Below are 16,680 nucleotides of genomic sequence, written 5' to 3'. Positions count from 1 at the left end.
TTTGCATAAAAAAGCGAAATGTTGCAGTGATCACCCTTTGGACCTGTTAGAAACAAATGGGGCTGAGTAACGTAGATCAGGAAATATTATGCAATGTAGAAAGGGTGGGACCTCTATTCTCCAAAAACATATTGTGGATTACGCTTATCTATGATGTGTCTTGGGGGAGCAGCCTATAAAGCTTTAGAAACCTCAGGAAAAGAAAATAGTTAGCAGCCACCACTTAACTAGAGCAGTCTTAATAGAGAAGATAAGATGACTGTTCCCTGCCCTTTTTTGGGACCAAGCTTTTGGGCATATTGTGAGAACAATATACCTAAAACAGTCATGCAGCATATAAACAGGAGAAGGAGGTGCTCATACCAATGATGGAATCAATTGTAATTCACAGTAAAACATGAAGACTACGCAATTAAATATAATAAAAAGTATTTGATAAATGATTTGTTTTGCAGTGTTAAGAAAATGCATCAGTATGGAAAAAAGAAGTGTTATTTATTTATTTAAAACGTGTCTATCCCACCCTGTATCATTAAGATCTCAGGGCGGCATACAGATAAAAAATCAATTTAAACAGTATAAAACAATAAATAATTTAAACACCTAAAATCATATTAAACCATTAAATAAGGTAATACAAGTTAAAATGTAAAAGAATAAAACAGTTAAAATAATGTACTAGGGAATGCATTTAGCCCTCAAAGGCTTTGGTAAAAAGCCATGTTTTCATGTGGTGCCGAAACGAGACCAATGTCTGCAACAATCAGGCTTCCAAGGGAAGGGCATTCCACAACCAGGGTGCCACAGCAGAGAAGGCCCTCTCCCACGTCCCACCATAGTGTATGTCTCGTACTGGTGGGACGCAGAAGAGGGCCCCTCCAACAGATCTCAGTTCTTGGGCAGGCATATATAGGGAGAAGCGCTCCCTCAAATATCGAGGTCCCAAGCCACTTAGGGCTTTAAATGTCATCACCAAAATCTTGACCGGAAGCATATTGGCAGCCAGTGCAATTCTTTTAAAACTGGTGTTATGTGATTTTTATGAGGTGTTCCGGTCAGCAGTCTAGCTGCTGCATTTTGCACTAGCTGCAACTCCCGAGTCATCTTCAAGGGCAGCCCCACATAAAGTGCATTGCAGTAGTCTAATCGGGAAGTTACCAGCTACTGTGGCTAGGTTATCCCTGTCCAGGAAAGGCTGTAGCTGGTGGACCAGCTGAAGCTGGCCCCAAGTACTCCAGGCCACGGAGTCCACCTGGGGCTCCAGTGACAGGGCTGGATCTAGGAGTACTTCCAAGCTACGCACCTGCTCCTTCAGGGGGAGTGCAGACCTGTCCAGGACAGGTCGCTTACCCAATTCCCAGACTTGGAAACCACCAAATCCACAGAGCTTTTGTCTTGTCAGGGTTTAGCTTCAATTTATTGGCCCTCATCCAGCCCATTATAGCCTCCAGGCAGTGGTCCAGCACCTTCACCGCCTCCTCCAACGACAAGGACAAATAGAGCTGAGTATCATCAGTGTACTGGTGGCACCCCACCCCAAAAACTCCTAATGACCTCTCCCAACAGCTTCATATAGATGTTGAACAGCATGGGGGATAGAATAGAACCCTGTGACACCCCACAACTTAATAGGCATGGGGTAGAACAGGAACCCCCCAATACCACTCTCTGGAATCGGCCCTGCAGGTAGGAGTGGAACCACTGTAGCACAGTGCCCGCAACTCCCATCCTACAGAGCCAATCCAGTAAGACACCATGATCAATGGTGTCAAAAGCCACTGAGAGATCCAGGAAGATCAACAGGGTAGCACTCCCCCTGTCTTTCACCTGGAGTAGGTTGTCAGTCAGAGCAGCCATGGCCGTTTCAGTGCCGTACCCTGGCCTGAAACCAGACTGTAGTGGATCCAGATAATCAGTTTCCTCCAAGAATGTCTGACGCTGCCCAGCCACCACAGGCTCAAACACCTTGCCCCCAAAGGTGATATTGGCAATGGGGCAATAGTTCTCACACACCTCTTGCTCCATTTACATTTGGTTACATTTTGACAAATGTACATTTTGTTACATTTTGTAGTTACATTTTGACAAAAATTAGCAGAATGTGCACGCAAATATTCATAGTAGTGTTAGCGTATTGCTAGTTGCTAGCATAATTACATGATCTCCTTATCACTTTCAGTATACAGTCTCTCCTGCCATTTACTAATCAAGTTCATTGGCTTATTATCATGAATTAGATTAGTATGGTTCTAAGAAAAGTGGCTGTGCCAGCCTGTTACGTTCATACAGAACCCTGTGTAATGGGATTTTGGCCTTGATTAGAATCTTTGGGTAGTGCAGTAGTATGTAGAATGAATATAATTAGACAACAGTTAATATATTTATACTTGATAATCTATACTATTGTAGCTGATGACTGATACTAATCCTGCTCAGGTAATGGCTGCAATACAGGGGAGGAAGGGAGGGTCTCTTAATTAGGATACTGTTCAAAAGCTTTGCAGTTCGCTGCTCCCATTTCTTTTGTGACCTTCGACAATTCATTTTTCATGCCCCAGTCTTTGGAGTTGGGGGTAGTTCTAGCTAAACCAGATAAGGAACTAGTGGTCTAATCCATCCTGGCAAATCTTCTGTCATGCATTTCCTTGAAACATAAGGCCATTTTCCAATGTTGTGAATATTTCCTCCGGAAAATGCACAAAAACCAAGAGGCATTTTAAAATCACAAAGCAATATTAAATCTTCTCCCAAGCCACTTAAAACTATAGGCCCAGAAGGAGGGAGGAAAATATTTTATAATGCATTTGTTGTACTGTATAAATTTGCATTGAACGCACCCAGAACAATCTCACCTGAGAGATTTGATTGTCAGTCCCATTTCAGTTACTTGGCTTTCTGATCCTGCATAAACAGAACAAATCCCTCTACTTGGACAAACTCAGATTAAATATTAAAAAGGGCTCTCTCCTGCGTTTTACACATTCAATATTTTAAACAATGCTTCAACCACAAATGTCTTCCAGCATTTTTATTGTAGCCCTCATTATCTTTTAAACAATTCAGTCAGTTGTTTCTTTATTAATTAGTTTACAGATGTATATCCTGTTCTTCAATACAGTTTATCAGGGCAGCTTACAAAACTCCAAATTAAAATAATGTCACAACATACAAAACTACAAGAAAAATAAAACATCAGAACATGAGCTTAAATTCTGAACTAACACTGCTTTAAAAAAAAAAAAAACAGCCTGGGAAAATAAAGTCTTTGGCATCAAAAAGATGACAGTGTACACCCTAGGCCAGCCTCCATAGATAGAAAACTGTCAATAAGGCTCTCTCCCCCAATGCCACCCATTGCACCTCATTTGGCAGGAGCACCAGTAGAAGAGTCTCTGATGATGACCTTAGTGTGCAGACAGGCTGATTTACTTTTCTCTTTAATTGGGCTGGCAGAGGAGACCCTAGGGGTTCATAAAGTAGACTGAGCATTATTAAAAACAAAACAAGGTGCTGATTGTTTGAGTATCCTTCATGCTATTTGGCACAAAAAGCCAAGACCATACAGATTGTCACTTGCATTGTGGATAAAAACACTCATCCCTTTCAAGTGTCTTCAGTCATACATTCGCAGAAATCTCTGTAGATCAAAAAGTGCTGCTAGATTTCAATTACAGAAGAAAATGTGCCCCAGGGTAGGTTGCTGATGGCCAAGTATATATGGGGCAGTATCCAAAAGTGTCATTCTGCAAAGTCAAGTAGTGCTAGCCGAGCTCCATGAATCTTTTCATTGCACAAGTGGTTGCTTATTATGCTTGCGCAAGCAGTTGTACATCATTATTGCGCAACTGTAACTTTAGTTGGATTCTCCTCTTCCACATAGTTTGGAACCTAGTTTCCTCTAGTGCAACATCATTTGCACTAACAGAATGACACAGTTGGATACTGCCCAAAGTGTGTGACTTTGCATATTAATGTGCAAACTTGCACTTCCCAAACCAATATGCGAACAGTTATCTTTCAGTAGTGCTCCAATCAAAAAATGCATATACTAGGGGAAAGAGTGCACAAAAATGTGTATATTCATGAAAATAATGTACAAAATGTATTATATTAGGGGAAATGTGCATGAAAATGTGCACACATTTCCATGTGGATGCAGAAACAGGACAAAATGAACTTAAAATTGGAAAATTGAGAGATGGAGAGAATCCATCCATTTGGATGGATTGAGAGATGGCGAGAATCCAATCCATTTGATAGATTGATCAGTCTATCAAAATTGATAGATAAGTCTAGGCCTAATCAAAGAGTATTTCATCACAGTTGTTAAAAAACAAAACTTGTTCAGATGCATACTGGGGAAGGGTGGTTAGGCTAATCATGGTGCATAGTGGTTACTGCTAATCACTGCAAATGCTATAGCCACACGTGCAGGTAACCATGTTCTGCAATGTGGTTAGACTAACGATTCTCTAACCACCCTCCCTCCTGCAGGAATCCGCAGTCCTCCTGATGGGCAGCCGTGCATCCCAGTGGCCGTTGTGCTGTTGGCCATTTTGGTGCTTGGTGCTGTCGGCCATTTTGGTGCTTTGGCCGCTGTTGCCATGGAGCTCTATGGCAGCTGTCAATTAACCACAGAGGCTGTTCAGACATCACACTTACCCATGTTGGAGCCCTTGCAGCAAGTGGTTAGTGAATGTGGTTAATAAACCACCATAGTTGGGACAGACACCTGTTCAGACAACATGCTAAGCCAATATGGTTAACTCAGAATTCCAAACCATCATGGCTTAGTGTGATGTCTGAACAGGGCCATAGTGTGAATTGAGAAAAAGTGCCTGTTGTGTAGCTGCACACGACTCAAGGCCACTTCATGTGTTGTTGTTGTTGTTAAGTCGTGTCTGACTCTTCGTGACCCCATGGACATAGCACGCCAGGCCTTCCTGTCCTCCACTCTCTCCCGGAGTGTGCTGAAGTTCATATTCATTGCGTCGTTGATGCTATCTAGCCATCTCATCCTCTGCCGTCCCCTTCTCCTTTTGCCTTCAGTGGTAGCAAATGTCATGTTTGCTATTACATTCACAAGTGTGATACAAGTATGATTCACATGGGCAGAAGCATGCACTTACTACGTACGCATGTTAAGGATTTTACAGGTATATTCAAAATGTTTTTTGCGTGCCTCTAAGAAACGTAATGTGTGAAGGGGCCCCTGGATCCCATGTATTGAATAAAATGAAGAGATGTATTAAACCTTTGTAGAGAGCCTAACAGCCAAGCAGAGGTTTTCACAAGCGGCCTAGTTGTGCATTCTCAAACATGTCCTGTCGTAAAATTCAGAAATCATAAAAACTACAGTTAACATTTGCCACCACTCAGAAATGGGCATCTAATAGTATTCTTTTTGTTGCCTACTAAGAATTTCTCCTATAAAACCAAGATACCCATTTCTCAGTAGCATATGGAACAACAGAGCATTTAAGCGTGTAGGTAGTTATAGAATGTTTTGCCAATTGTTTTGTCAATAGGCAGTAGTTCTTTTTGTATATAGAGGCAATGAACACACCAATGGGGGAAGGAAAGAAGTTTATTTAGCTAAAATAGGTTAATAAAGGGAGAAAAAGCAAGACAATACATTAAAAGCATAAAGCATACTTTCTCTCAGCTACTGGGAACCCTGATATCTTATAAAGATAAGATCAGCAGCTAACATGACTCCATAACAGCTTGGCCTTGCAGCACCTGTTTGGCTCAGCGTATGGTGAAATTCTGCCTTGGAAGGGTCCCACGGAATCATATACTATCCCCTTGATCCCTCCCATTCTGGACATGGTCCCATGACTTGATCCATCCTGCAGGGGAAAAACACCAGCCCTAATAATGAGCAGGCTGCAAGCCCAGAAGATAATGTTCTTCTCAGCCATTCTAAACCACAAGTAGCTAACTTCGAGTTTCTGCCAGAGGCTTATCTATAAGCATTGAATACAGCATCAACAGAATGATTATCTGGGGACTAATGAAAAGGCATCCAACTCCATAAACAGGCCTAAATGGCACTCTAAACATAGGCAAGGGAACTGGCGCACCACTAACTCCTCAAAATACAGTGGTCCTCCATGTTTCCAATGCACAGAATGGTACAAATACAGAGGGTATATAGTATAATTAATAACAGTGGGTTTATTCTTAGGGAATTGGGTCACTTGGAATTAAAAGTAAAGGAGTTATTTGTATAACATGCTCTCCCTTGTTGGAGGTGGATTCTTATTTTATTTATTAATTTAAATACTTATGCCCCACCTTTTAGGATGATGTCCTCACAAGGTGGCTTCAAGCAATAGATAAAAACAATTTCAATAAAAATAGAAAATACAGATTAAAACTGAGCACCAGGTAAAAACAACAACAGCATAAGGACAGCTTGAGGGTTCCGAGAGACAAGGTCAGTTTTCAGACTCTGATTCAAGGGCCTAGGGGGCAGATGGCCAGCCTCCATTGCCCTCAAGCACATGCTGTCTGTCAGAAAGCAGAAGCAGCAGCAAATAAGAATCTTAAAACAGAAGACCCTCTGCATGCTAAAGAATGGGTAACTTCAGCCCACCTTTTAATAAGGAAAAGCCTTCAGAATTGTGGAAAGGAAGATCACCCACCATGTGACATGGACTAAATAGCTTTTAAGGCAGACAAGAAAAGCTTGCGGAAAAACAAGTCAGGGAAACCAAGGTTAAGAGAACTTTGCTGTTGTCCATACTAATTCAAATTAACAGTGGCAGGACCTGATCAGTTTTCTTCAAGGGTATTTACAAATAGTTACCTGACTGGGCACCCATTAACCAGGCAGGATGGAAATAGGGAAGAACTAGCTTTCGTTGCGTATGTGACAAGAGAGTCAAAATGGAGTTTGATCCTTTTGAAATGGAAGCCAGTAATATCTAGCTGGCCAGGACTTAAGCAATCATGGCCAATATTGTATATATTGGCCAGGTTCATCACAATCTTTTGTATGTATACATGTCATCCCCAAACTGCGCAAGTTCTCAGAGTGTAAGTGTTGCATGGCTACAAATTCTGAGTTCAGAATTAATGAGATAATAACTGACTAACTAAACACAAAGTATAAACAGCTCAGGCTGGATGGTAGCATTGCTTAAGTGTGTGTGGTCAAAACCAAGACAATCACAGCTGATCATGAAAAATCAATATGTGCAACAGATAAGTGTTTGAATGTCCAGTAACCACATAAAATGTGTCTCTGTCAGGTTGATTTTGCTAATCGCTTTGTTGGAGGTGGTGTCACTGGTGCAGGACTGGTGCAAGAAGAAATTCGCTTCTTAATCAATCCAGAACTGATTGTATCTCGTCTCATTACTGAAGTCCTGGATCACAATGAATGTCTAATTATCACAGGTTAGTTTTTATAAGCCTCACACATGAGAAGTATTCACATACCTCATGTGAAACAGATGCCAAAAGGCTCCACAAACTTAATGCTGGTTCAAAACAGCACTGGTTAAGAGACAGCAGTTCAGGGCATGTATTCACTGGAACTGAGCTAGCGCAGTGTAGTGTTTAGAATGTTGGATTAGAATCAGGGATATTCAGCTTCACTTCCTCACTTAACCATGAAGCTCACTGAGTGAGGGTGAGGTAGTCACTGACTAGATTCGGACAACATGCTCCAGCTTGTCGTGGGTTATTTAACCCTCAACAAGCTGCAGCCCCCATGGGCATCACATTAAGTATGCAACCCCACTTGAAGGTTGTCATGTCGTGTGAATCCAGCAAGTGCGGGTTATGTGAGGGGTGTTTAACCTTTGTATAACCCATGCTTGCCGGGTTCGCAGAACATGAAAAACCCCTAAGCAGGGGTTGCATGTTCAAAATGGCAGCCACATGTGCCCCACTTGTCCTCAGCCTCACCCATGTCATGTGAAGATCCCCACTAACTCTTTGTCTAACTATCACACAGGGTGAGGATGAAATGAGTCATGGTGAATAGAATTAGGTATGTCACTTTGAACTCCTTGGAAGAATGGTGGAATATAAATGTACTAAAAGAATATAATTCTTTAAAAATGTCATGAGTAAAATTATGTAGCTGCTTAGATGCCTTCTTGTATTGGAACTCGAGAAATAGCCCATCTATAGGAGAGTACGTTATAAATACACAGACAACTTTTGAATAACATAGCACCTTAGGATTACAGCCTTAGACCTCAATTTCATTGAGGTCTAAGGCTGTGATCCTATGCACTCCTACAGTGCTATGTAATCTTATCCTGATGCTCATAAGCCTCTGAACTCAGAGGCTTATAGGCATCCAATGCAGAGCAGGAAGAGTGGTGGAGGCGACCTTTGCCTCGTTGCTCCTCCCGCTCTGCATTTTCACTAGATGGCCTATTTTTTTGCTGCATTTTCACTAGACAGGATTTTTTTTGTAGTATGACAAACTGTGGAGTTCTGCCAAGTCAGCTGATACTTCCTCCTTGTACATGGATAATGCCATTTTGGCTGCATAAGGATAGGCACTTAGAGAATTGGGTTTGCTTTTAATATATACAAAACATTGCAGTGTATCCCTCATGTGTGTTTGTTACCTGAGCCTGTCACTTAGAGGATTGAAAGAACAAAAGTTAGCATGAAAGACAAGAGGCCTTGCTCTGACTTAGATCCTAATGTGCATCTGCCCCACCCCCATTTTTGATAATTTAAAACGCAACCAGTCTGCATGCAAGTCAATGGAACATGAGGCTTCTGCATGCAATTGTATGCTTAATTTGGCCTGGGGGAAGATCTGAAGGGGCAATTTAAATAAATTGACCTGCAGACTGAGAGGTATGGGGGATTTTTGACTGGGAATACAAACCAGCTTCCGCCCAATCTCTATCCTGCACTATTAACAATGGGTTACATTGCAGGGCTGCTGTAAGCTACTATCAATCAGCACAGTCTTCTAACCTAGATGGATCCCTTCATTTCGTAATAGAGTGACTAAATCTATTTCTTCTACAACATAGAATTCTGTCATCTTCACATATTTCTTTTCTTTAGGTCTTGTAGTAAGACAACTGTCAAGAACAGCTGTTAAGGCAATATTAAGAGCAGTAAGAATATAATATCACAGTTCAATCTGAGGATTGTGGTCTCCATTTGGGTGTGCTGTTGCCCTTCCCTCCTCATCCCTTTTGGCTCATGGGAGCTCCCTTGATTAGCATCAAAACTCAATTAAAGGCTTATGGGGAATGGTCAGAGGCTTGTGGTCACTGAAAGTATCTGTCTACTTGAATGTGGGATGTTTAAGATAGAGCCCCAGAAATACAACTGCCAAATCGTTAACACCCCACATGGTGTGCATTATTTACTCATCCAACCTCATCCGCTACTCTCAGATCAGTTGTGAGTGCATAAGAAGTGCCCTTCATTGGAGGTAAGTCAACTGCTAGTTCTTAGAGGATATGGGGAGCTAGAAAGCTTGGTAAGATGTTCAGTTCAGAATAACATTCTATAGGGAAATGCCTGGTGTTAGGAAACTAGGAATTCCCAGCGCCTTCACTCCTGTAGCATTTTGTAACATTGAGCTTCTAATGCATACGATAATTCAGTTTTGAGTATTGATTTAGAAAACAGAATGTCATTTAGAAACCTTTAGCATTATCCTATGATCTTTAGAACAGGCTCAGTATATTCCAGTGGTCTTTCCACTGAATGGGAGACATAAACATTCTGCAAACACAGAGCTCTCTAGAGATTCCTGAAGTGTATTTCTGGCGATTTCCAAGGATTAAGTAAGGAATGCCACAAAATAATGTTAGCAGATAAAACCTAAATGATCCCCTTACAGATGCTTTTGTTTGACCAAAATAGCCAGTTTTCCACTTCTTTGAATCAATGCTTGAAAATCAATGTGAAGAAGGGATGCAGTCTGTTCACACGTAATGACGCACGTTAAAGAATCAATGGGTTGTTGTGCATGAGCAGGAGAGAGCAGGTACGCTGCCTGCAGCATGCCTGCCTCTTCCACTTTTACTCCACAATCTACAATCAGCTCTTTCAAAGACTGTGGAGCGTGATGTCCGAACCTAGACTGCTGGATTGTTTAGGGGCTAAACAACCCGGCAGTCAAGGTTTGGACACTCCACAGCCTATAAAGGAGCTGATCATGGGTTGTGCAGTAAAAGTGGAAGTGGCAGGTGTGCTGCAGGCAGAACACCCGCTAACAAAGGATATTGAAAAACATTGGAGAAAGGATGAATGCAACTAACCAGTTGTCCTTAGGATGTTGATTTCAAGCTGCTATTTTAAGTGTGAGGTAAGGCAGCAGGCTGCCCTTACCAGGATCTGCAAAACTGGGATTGCATATGAAATAGGGACTAAAGAACATTCTAAGCTACAGTAAAGCATATGGATTGCTCTCTCAAGGTCAAAGCTCCATTGATTTGCTATGTACTGAATTAAGTTCCTGAAAAGAATGGTAAAAAGGGGGAATTATCATAATCCGTTCTAAGGATAAAAACAGTTTTTTTAGAGCTTCTGCACCCAAAATGGATGCTTTTATTTCCTATGGAAGGCAAACAAACACGTATAGCATTCTCCGTTTTTAGTGCACTTTACTTTATTACAGTGCTTTCTAATTAATATCTGTGATGAGATGTCCTGCTCCCTTAATGGAAATGGTCATTTCATCCTCATTTGATCCTTGGCTTGCTTCCATCTTTGTGCTTAGACAAGTCTCTGCTGGGTGCAGTTATCTGCCTGATAAATTACAATATTTCAATGATGCATCTTGACTTAGTGGCCTAATGGATGTAACTGTGCTGCTGAAATTTGCAGAAGAGACTGAGAAATTTGAAAGAAATTAGATTTGTTGCAATTGGCTAGCATCTGCTTGAGATCATCGCAGTAACAAATATTAAACTAGTCATGCAAAAACACAAGCAGAGGGTTTTTCCAACCTACCATTTAGTCAGGGGGAATGTTGGGGATTACAGAACTGTATTTTGGTATTTTGCTTTGATAAATTTTGAAAAATGTTCAGGAATCTAAGGAATGCAGTTAATTACGCAGCTCTAAAATGAAAAGTAACATAATGTATATATTTGTATGAATATAGTGGATATCAAACTGCAATTTGATTGACATATTGATTTTTTCTATATGCTCTCAAAAATTATCATCTCCCAGATTTGGGGCACAACAACAGCACCCAGGTTGGTTTTCTGCTTGCCCCCCATTACCCATTCTCGAAGATGTTTCATTTGATGTAAAAAAAATTTTAAGGAAAACAAAACACAACAAAAACAACATAAACACACAATATACATACACTAAAATATCTCTTAAGATTGTAAGATATCTACCGTTGGCTCCCCTTACACAACAAATGCTTATTCTCTACTTCTTATCTTAGTTGTATATCATACATTGAGGTTCACAGACATTGTCTCATTTCTCTCCTAATTTTAACAACAACAAAAAGAATTAACCATTTCAAAGTTCAAAATCCACCTACATAGATATCATTTTTCTCTATTTCTTGTACAAATTCTATAAAAGGTTTCCAATCTAACATAAATTTAGTTGTTGATCCTTCTTTAATTATAATAGTAAGTTTTGACATCTCTGCCAGCTCCATCGTTTTCATGATCCACTCGCTCACTGTTGGTATTATTTCATTCTTCCACTTTTGTGCATACAATAACCTTGCAGCCATTGTCATGTAGAGAAAGAGGGTTCTGTTCTCGAAGATGTTTCCATCATATGTTCAAACTTGCCTCAGCAACCATTTAAGTAATTGTTAACTTTAATATTTATGTTTAGGTTGCCAGTTTAAACTGTAAGCTCCTCAGAGCAGGAGCCAGCCTCTTTTGCTTACAGTAATCTAGAAAGCACCATACATCCATGGCACTGTGTATGTAAAATGATGATGCTCCTTTTAAATTGAAATACATTGCGGGGGGGGAAACAATAATAAGGGCAGGAAACTGGAACCTTTGCAATGAAAGCTGGGGTTCTCATGATCTTAGTAAGAGTCTCTGGACCATGCAAAAGTACAGCATGTGTATATGCTGCCAACAAACTCTGGTTTTGACTAGCTTTTTGCATTTTCTCTGTTACTTTGTGTTCACCTTTCACAGTTTTGGGACAATCCATATTTGGCCACAATGGGGGTTTCCCTCTATGTTTCCAGGATGTCCACTAGCTATAAGACTAAAGACAAAGACAGTGGTGATTCCTTTCTCCTCTTCTTTCATATAGCTTACATGTTTGGTAGTGGACCAGTCCCTCTAACGAAATCTATTTATTCCTTATCCTTTTTAGATTAATGAAGCCCAAGAAGCTTTAGCATATAGCAGATAGTACCTCTCTACCTCCTGTATATTCCATGGAGATGTATGTTGTTGTTGTTCAGTCGTTCAGTCGTGTCCGACTCTTCGTGACCCCATGGACCATAGCACGCCAGGCCTTCCTGTCCTGCGCTCTCTCCCGGAGCGTGCTCAAGTTCATATTCATTGCATCCGTGATGCTATCCAGCCATCTCATCCTCTGCCGTCCCCTTCTCCTATGTGTGCAATTCTCTTTCTATGTTCTTGCCTCCCTTTATAGGCCGTAATATACATTATAAGACAGGTGCAGAACCCCTCTGGCTTGTGTCTGCTTGTATGCATTATTTCTTTATTGATTTCTTTCTTCTGATATTTGGAATGAACATTTTAAGTGGCTGTTTCTACATTTCCTTAATACTTGTTCTCCCTGACCCTTTACACTCTCACAGTTCAAGGCTTTCCTTTTTCTTAAGATGTTGGCAGCACAAACAAATGAGCAAAAACGAATGGAGAAGATGAAAAGAGTACAGACACTTAGTTATGATGAAGTCCTTACAGTTTTTATTCCTTTTCCAGCATCTTGAGCCTGAGAGGCGAGAGTGCTGCCTCTTAAGTGGCAGTCATCTTGATATATTTCAGGCTTTCATTTATGAACATCAGTGATTTGCTTTAATTGTTAGTTTTAAGAGACAGTTTATTTTTTCATGATTTCCTCACCCCCTCCCAAGTGTTGTGATGTTGCTTCTTTTAAAACGAATTACATCGGAGGGCACAAGTGTGCCACTGTATAAAAAAAGTTGTGTAAAACAAAATGGGTAATATCCTATAGTAGTCCTACATAAAGTAGACTTATTTAAATGAATGGGACTTAAGTTAGTTGTGACTAACTTATGTCTCATTCATTTCAATGGGTCTACTCTACATAGGACTAACATTGGATACTACCCAGTATCTTTAATAATGAAATAAGAAGTGTAAATTATTTCCATGATTTTCATTTTTAATGCTTTAAAAATAAACATAATGAAAAGCTAATGACTAATACACAGGACTATAAATCTGCACAAGATCCAAATTCTCTGCTCAGGGAAAAAAAACTCTGTCTATTTAACAGATTTGCCCAGGATCAGACAACATGACAAGCCATGGTGGCTTGGTGGTGATTATGAAAATTGTGCCCAGCGCACACCACAGTTTAAATAAGCCACTGTGGCTTAAGCCAGTTCACACAGTAGCTTATTTTGACTGTGTGAACAGGCCCATTCAATCATCTTACCTGAAGGATGTATTCTCTGCTCAAAGCTGAAGGTGTCCACAGAGAGAGACCATCCCTAAAAAGAACTGCCTGAAGAGCTATTCATGTCCATTTTCACTTTTCTCATTATTAAATACATGTTTTTTCAAGCCCTTGTGCAAAATGCAGTCTGCCCTTGTTATTGTGTATATACAGCACATAACTGCTCTCTTGTCACTTTCAATATACCTTATACTCACTTTAGTTGCACCAAAGCATCTGCTTTATAAGGTGACTTTTTCCCATTCTGGAGAAATCCTTATAGCTACTGCAATGTAGTAACTAAAGCCGCTATCCTTTGAACACTTGATTCTGAGTAAACATGCATAGGATGCACAAATGTGAGCAGTGATGCAAGAAGTCTCTGGTTTAAATTTCCTCTCAACTCACTTGGTGACCTTAAGGAAACCACTAACTTTCAGCTCCTTATCAGCAATATGGAAATGGTAGTACTGATCTGCTTAGGATTGTGGTGAAAATTATTGCGATGATGTGTGTGAAGTGCTTTGAACTCTCTAAAACTACTATGCAAATACTAAGTAGCAGATACTGCATAGTATCGTCCATGCAAACACATTGCATATTAACATCTAGACTTCTTCTAATAATGGACTTTGATATTAATGGATTAAAAACAAGTTGAAGCATACAATTACTCTATTTAAATAAGCACCGCTAAAGTTTCAGGAATGTGATCTGTGATCAAAGAGCTTTGCCCTTGAAGACTACCATCATTTCCCAATCCTGTTTCATATCCCACCAATAAACTTGTCTGCTTAAGAACACCTGAAACTGGAAAGTCGGATGTTTGTACATATGCTATGTCACTTAGTGCATTTTTGTTCACTTGTTCCCAGTTGTGTTGCCAGCTGAGGCCCTATGCCTCAGCTGGCATATGCCTCACTTTGTGAAAATGAAGGAAATAATGCAAGTTTTGGTGAGGGACTGGAACTTCGGAGAAGGAATAGTTTGTGTGGGTGGGATAGGGAGAAATGGCAGTGATCTGAATAAAATGGGGGGAGGAAGAACAGCAGTATGTACAGCATGGCTTGCTGGAGTGTTAAGCGTCTGCCAAAGGCAGGTAATAGCAATAGCAGTTCAAATCACTTCGTAAAGCCTTTTCCTGTTTGAACTTGAAAGGCAGCTTCCCCAGGTGCAATATATATTTCTTCCTGGAGTTGTTCTCCACCTTCACTCTGCCTTGTGTTTCATTCAGCAAGTGAGGGCTTAATATGACTAAGTGTATTTTGTGATTATTTACATTATCCCACAAACCAGAAGCAGTGTGCAGGTCTTTTTAAATGATCGGAGACATGGCTAATAAATTGTAACATGCAGGGGGCTGAGAGGTTGCATATAAATACTGTAATAAAAACAAAACAAAATACTAGTCTATGAAGGAGAATCAGTGTGATCCAATGGAAAGTATTTAGCTTGGACCTAGGGAACCTGGCTTCAAATCCCTCCTCAGGTATGAACTTCTGGAGTGGGCAAAATCACTTATTTTCAGCTTCAGCCTTGCTGGTTTAAGTTGTTATATGTTACATTTGTTAAATTATTAACTATTAAACATTGTTTAATATTAATTAATGAATTAAAATTAATGAGTAAATTATTAACTGTTAACAAAAAATAACAGTTACCTCCCAGGATTGGAGCAGAGCAAAGGATTATATGAAGTGTTTGCATGCCAGAAATGCTACAGAAAGCAGAACTACCAAATGTCAATTGAGGGCCTGTTCACACATTTACATTTTTGAAAAGGGTGTGCATCTAAGAAATTAAAGGATCCAGGATCTGGGATTAGCTATGACTCCCATTTGAGTATACAGTTAGTGGCATATCTGGCTATATTGCAGTGCAAAGTGTTAAATGGTACTGAACTGAATGTTGTAGGAGAACACTCCTATGTAACGAATTCTTAACAAAAAACAGAGGGGGTATATTTCTTTTTCTTTTGTACCCTGCCCTACTCCAAGGGCTCAGAGGAGTTAATAGCAACTACATTTGAAGGAAGTGGACCTTATCTGGAAGCGCTCAGACTCTCAAAACTGCTTCAGATTACACAACGATATGGACACATCTGTGTTTGTCACAGAAAACAGCTAATGTTCAAAGGGGAGACATACATCCCCAAATGCTCATTTGGGGGTAGCCCTGGCCAGTAATGACCTCCCAGTACATATCATACTCCCCTTCATGGATCACTGCCTTGTTGTGGCGAAGGGGCTTGCGTAACTCAGTGAAGCCATAAGCTATGCCGTGCAGGGCCACCCAAGACGGACAGGTCATGGCAGAGAGTTCTGACAAAATGTGGTCCACTGGAGAAGGAAATGGCAACGCACTCCAGTATTCTTGCCAAGAAAACCCCATGGAACGTATCACAAGGCTAAAAGAGATGACGCCGGAAGATGAGCCCCTCAGGTCGGAAGGTGTCCAATATGCTACTGGGGAAGAGCAGAGGGTATTTCCAAGTAGCGCCAGAAAGAGTGAAGCGGCTGGGCCAAACCCGAAAGGACACTCAGCTGTGGATGTGTCTGGCGGTGAAAAGAAAATCCGATGCTGTAAAGAACAATATTGTTTAGGAACCTGGAATGTCAGATCAATGAATCAAGGTAAGCTGGAGGTGGTCAAACATGAGATGGCAAGATTGAACATCGACATCTTGGGAATCAGCGAACTCAAATGGACAGGCATGGGCGAATTTAATTCAGGTGACCATCATATCTACTATTGTGGGCAAGAATCCCTTAGAAGAAATGGAGTAGCACTCATAGTCAACAAAAGGGTGGGAAAAGCAGTACTGGGGTACAATCTTAAAAATGATAGAATGATCTCAGTACGAATCCAAGGCAAACCATTCAACATCACAGTAATTCAAGTCTATGCCCCAACCACTGAGGCCGAAGAAGCTGAGGTTGATCGGTTCTATGAAGACCTACAACACCTTCTAGAACTAACACCAAAAAAAGATGTCCTCTTCATCATAGGGGATTGGAATGCTAAAGTAGGAAGTCAAGAAATCACCGGGATAACAGGCAGGCATGGCCTTGGTGTACAAAA

General features: G+C 40.7%; 1 protein-coding gene across 4 annotated transcripts in view; it reads left to right on the top strand.

The window, feature by feature from the left end:
* PARG (poly(ADP-ribose) glycohydrolase) overlaps positions 1-16,680 on the top strand; it is a 115,480-nt gene that overhangs the window by 78,445 nt on the left and 20,355 nt on the right. For all 4 annotated transcript variants that reach the window (XR_014789332.1, XM_084845298.1, XM_084845299.1 and 1 more), the window contains exon 13: positions 7,260-7,407. Coding sequence is in view for 3 of the 4 variants with exons in the window: in XM_084845298.1 (XP_084701424.1) it covers positions 7,260-7,407 (148 nt within the window). In the remaining variant the exon portion in view is untranslated. The remainder of the gene's footprint in view (positions 1-7,259; positions 7,408-16,680) is intronic.

This window comes from Heloderma suspectum, chromosome 3 (assembly GCF_057233095.1).
Source record: "Heloderma suspectum isolate Gila_16-S chromosome 3, 16-S_ref, whole genome shotgun sequence".
Classification (NCBI taxonomy): Eukaryota; Metazoa; Chordata; class Lepidosauria; order Squamata; family Helodermatidae; genus Heloderma; species Heloderma suspectum.
The sequence above is the reverse complement of the archived record's forward strand: the minus strand, read 5'-3'. Positions and strand labels throughout refer to the sequence as shown.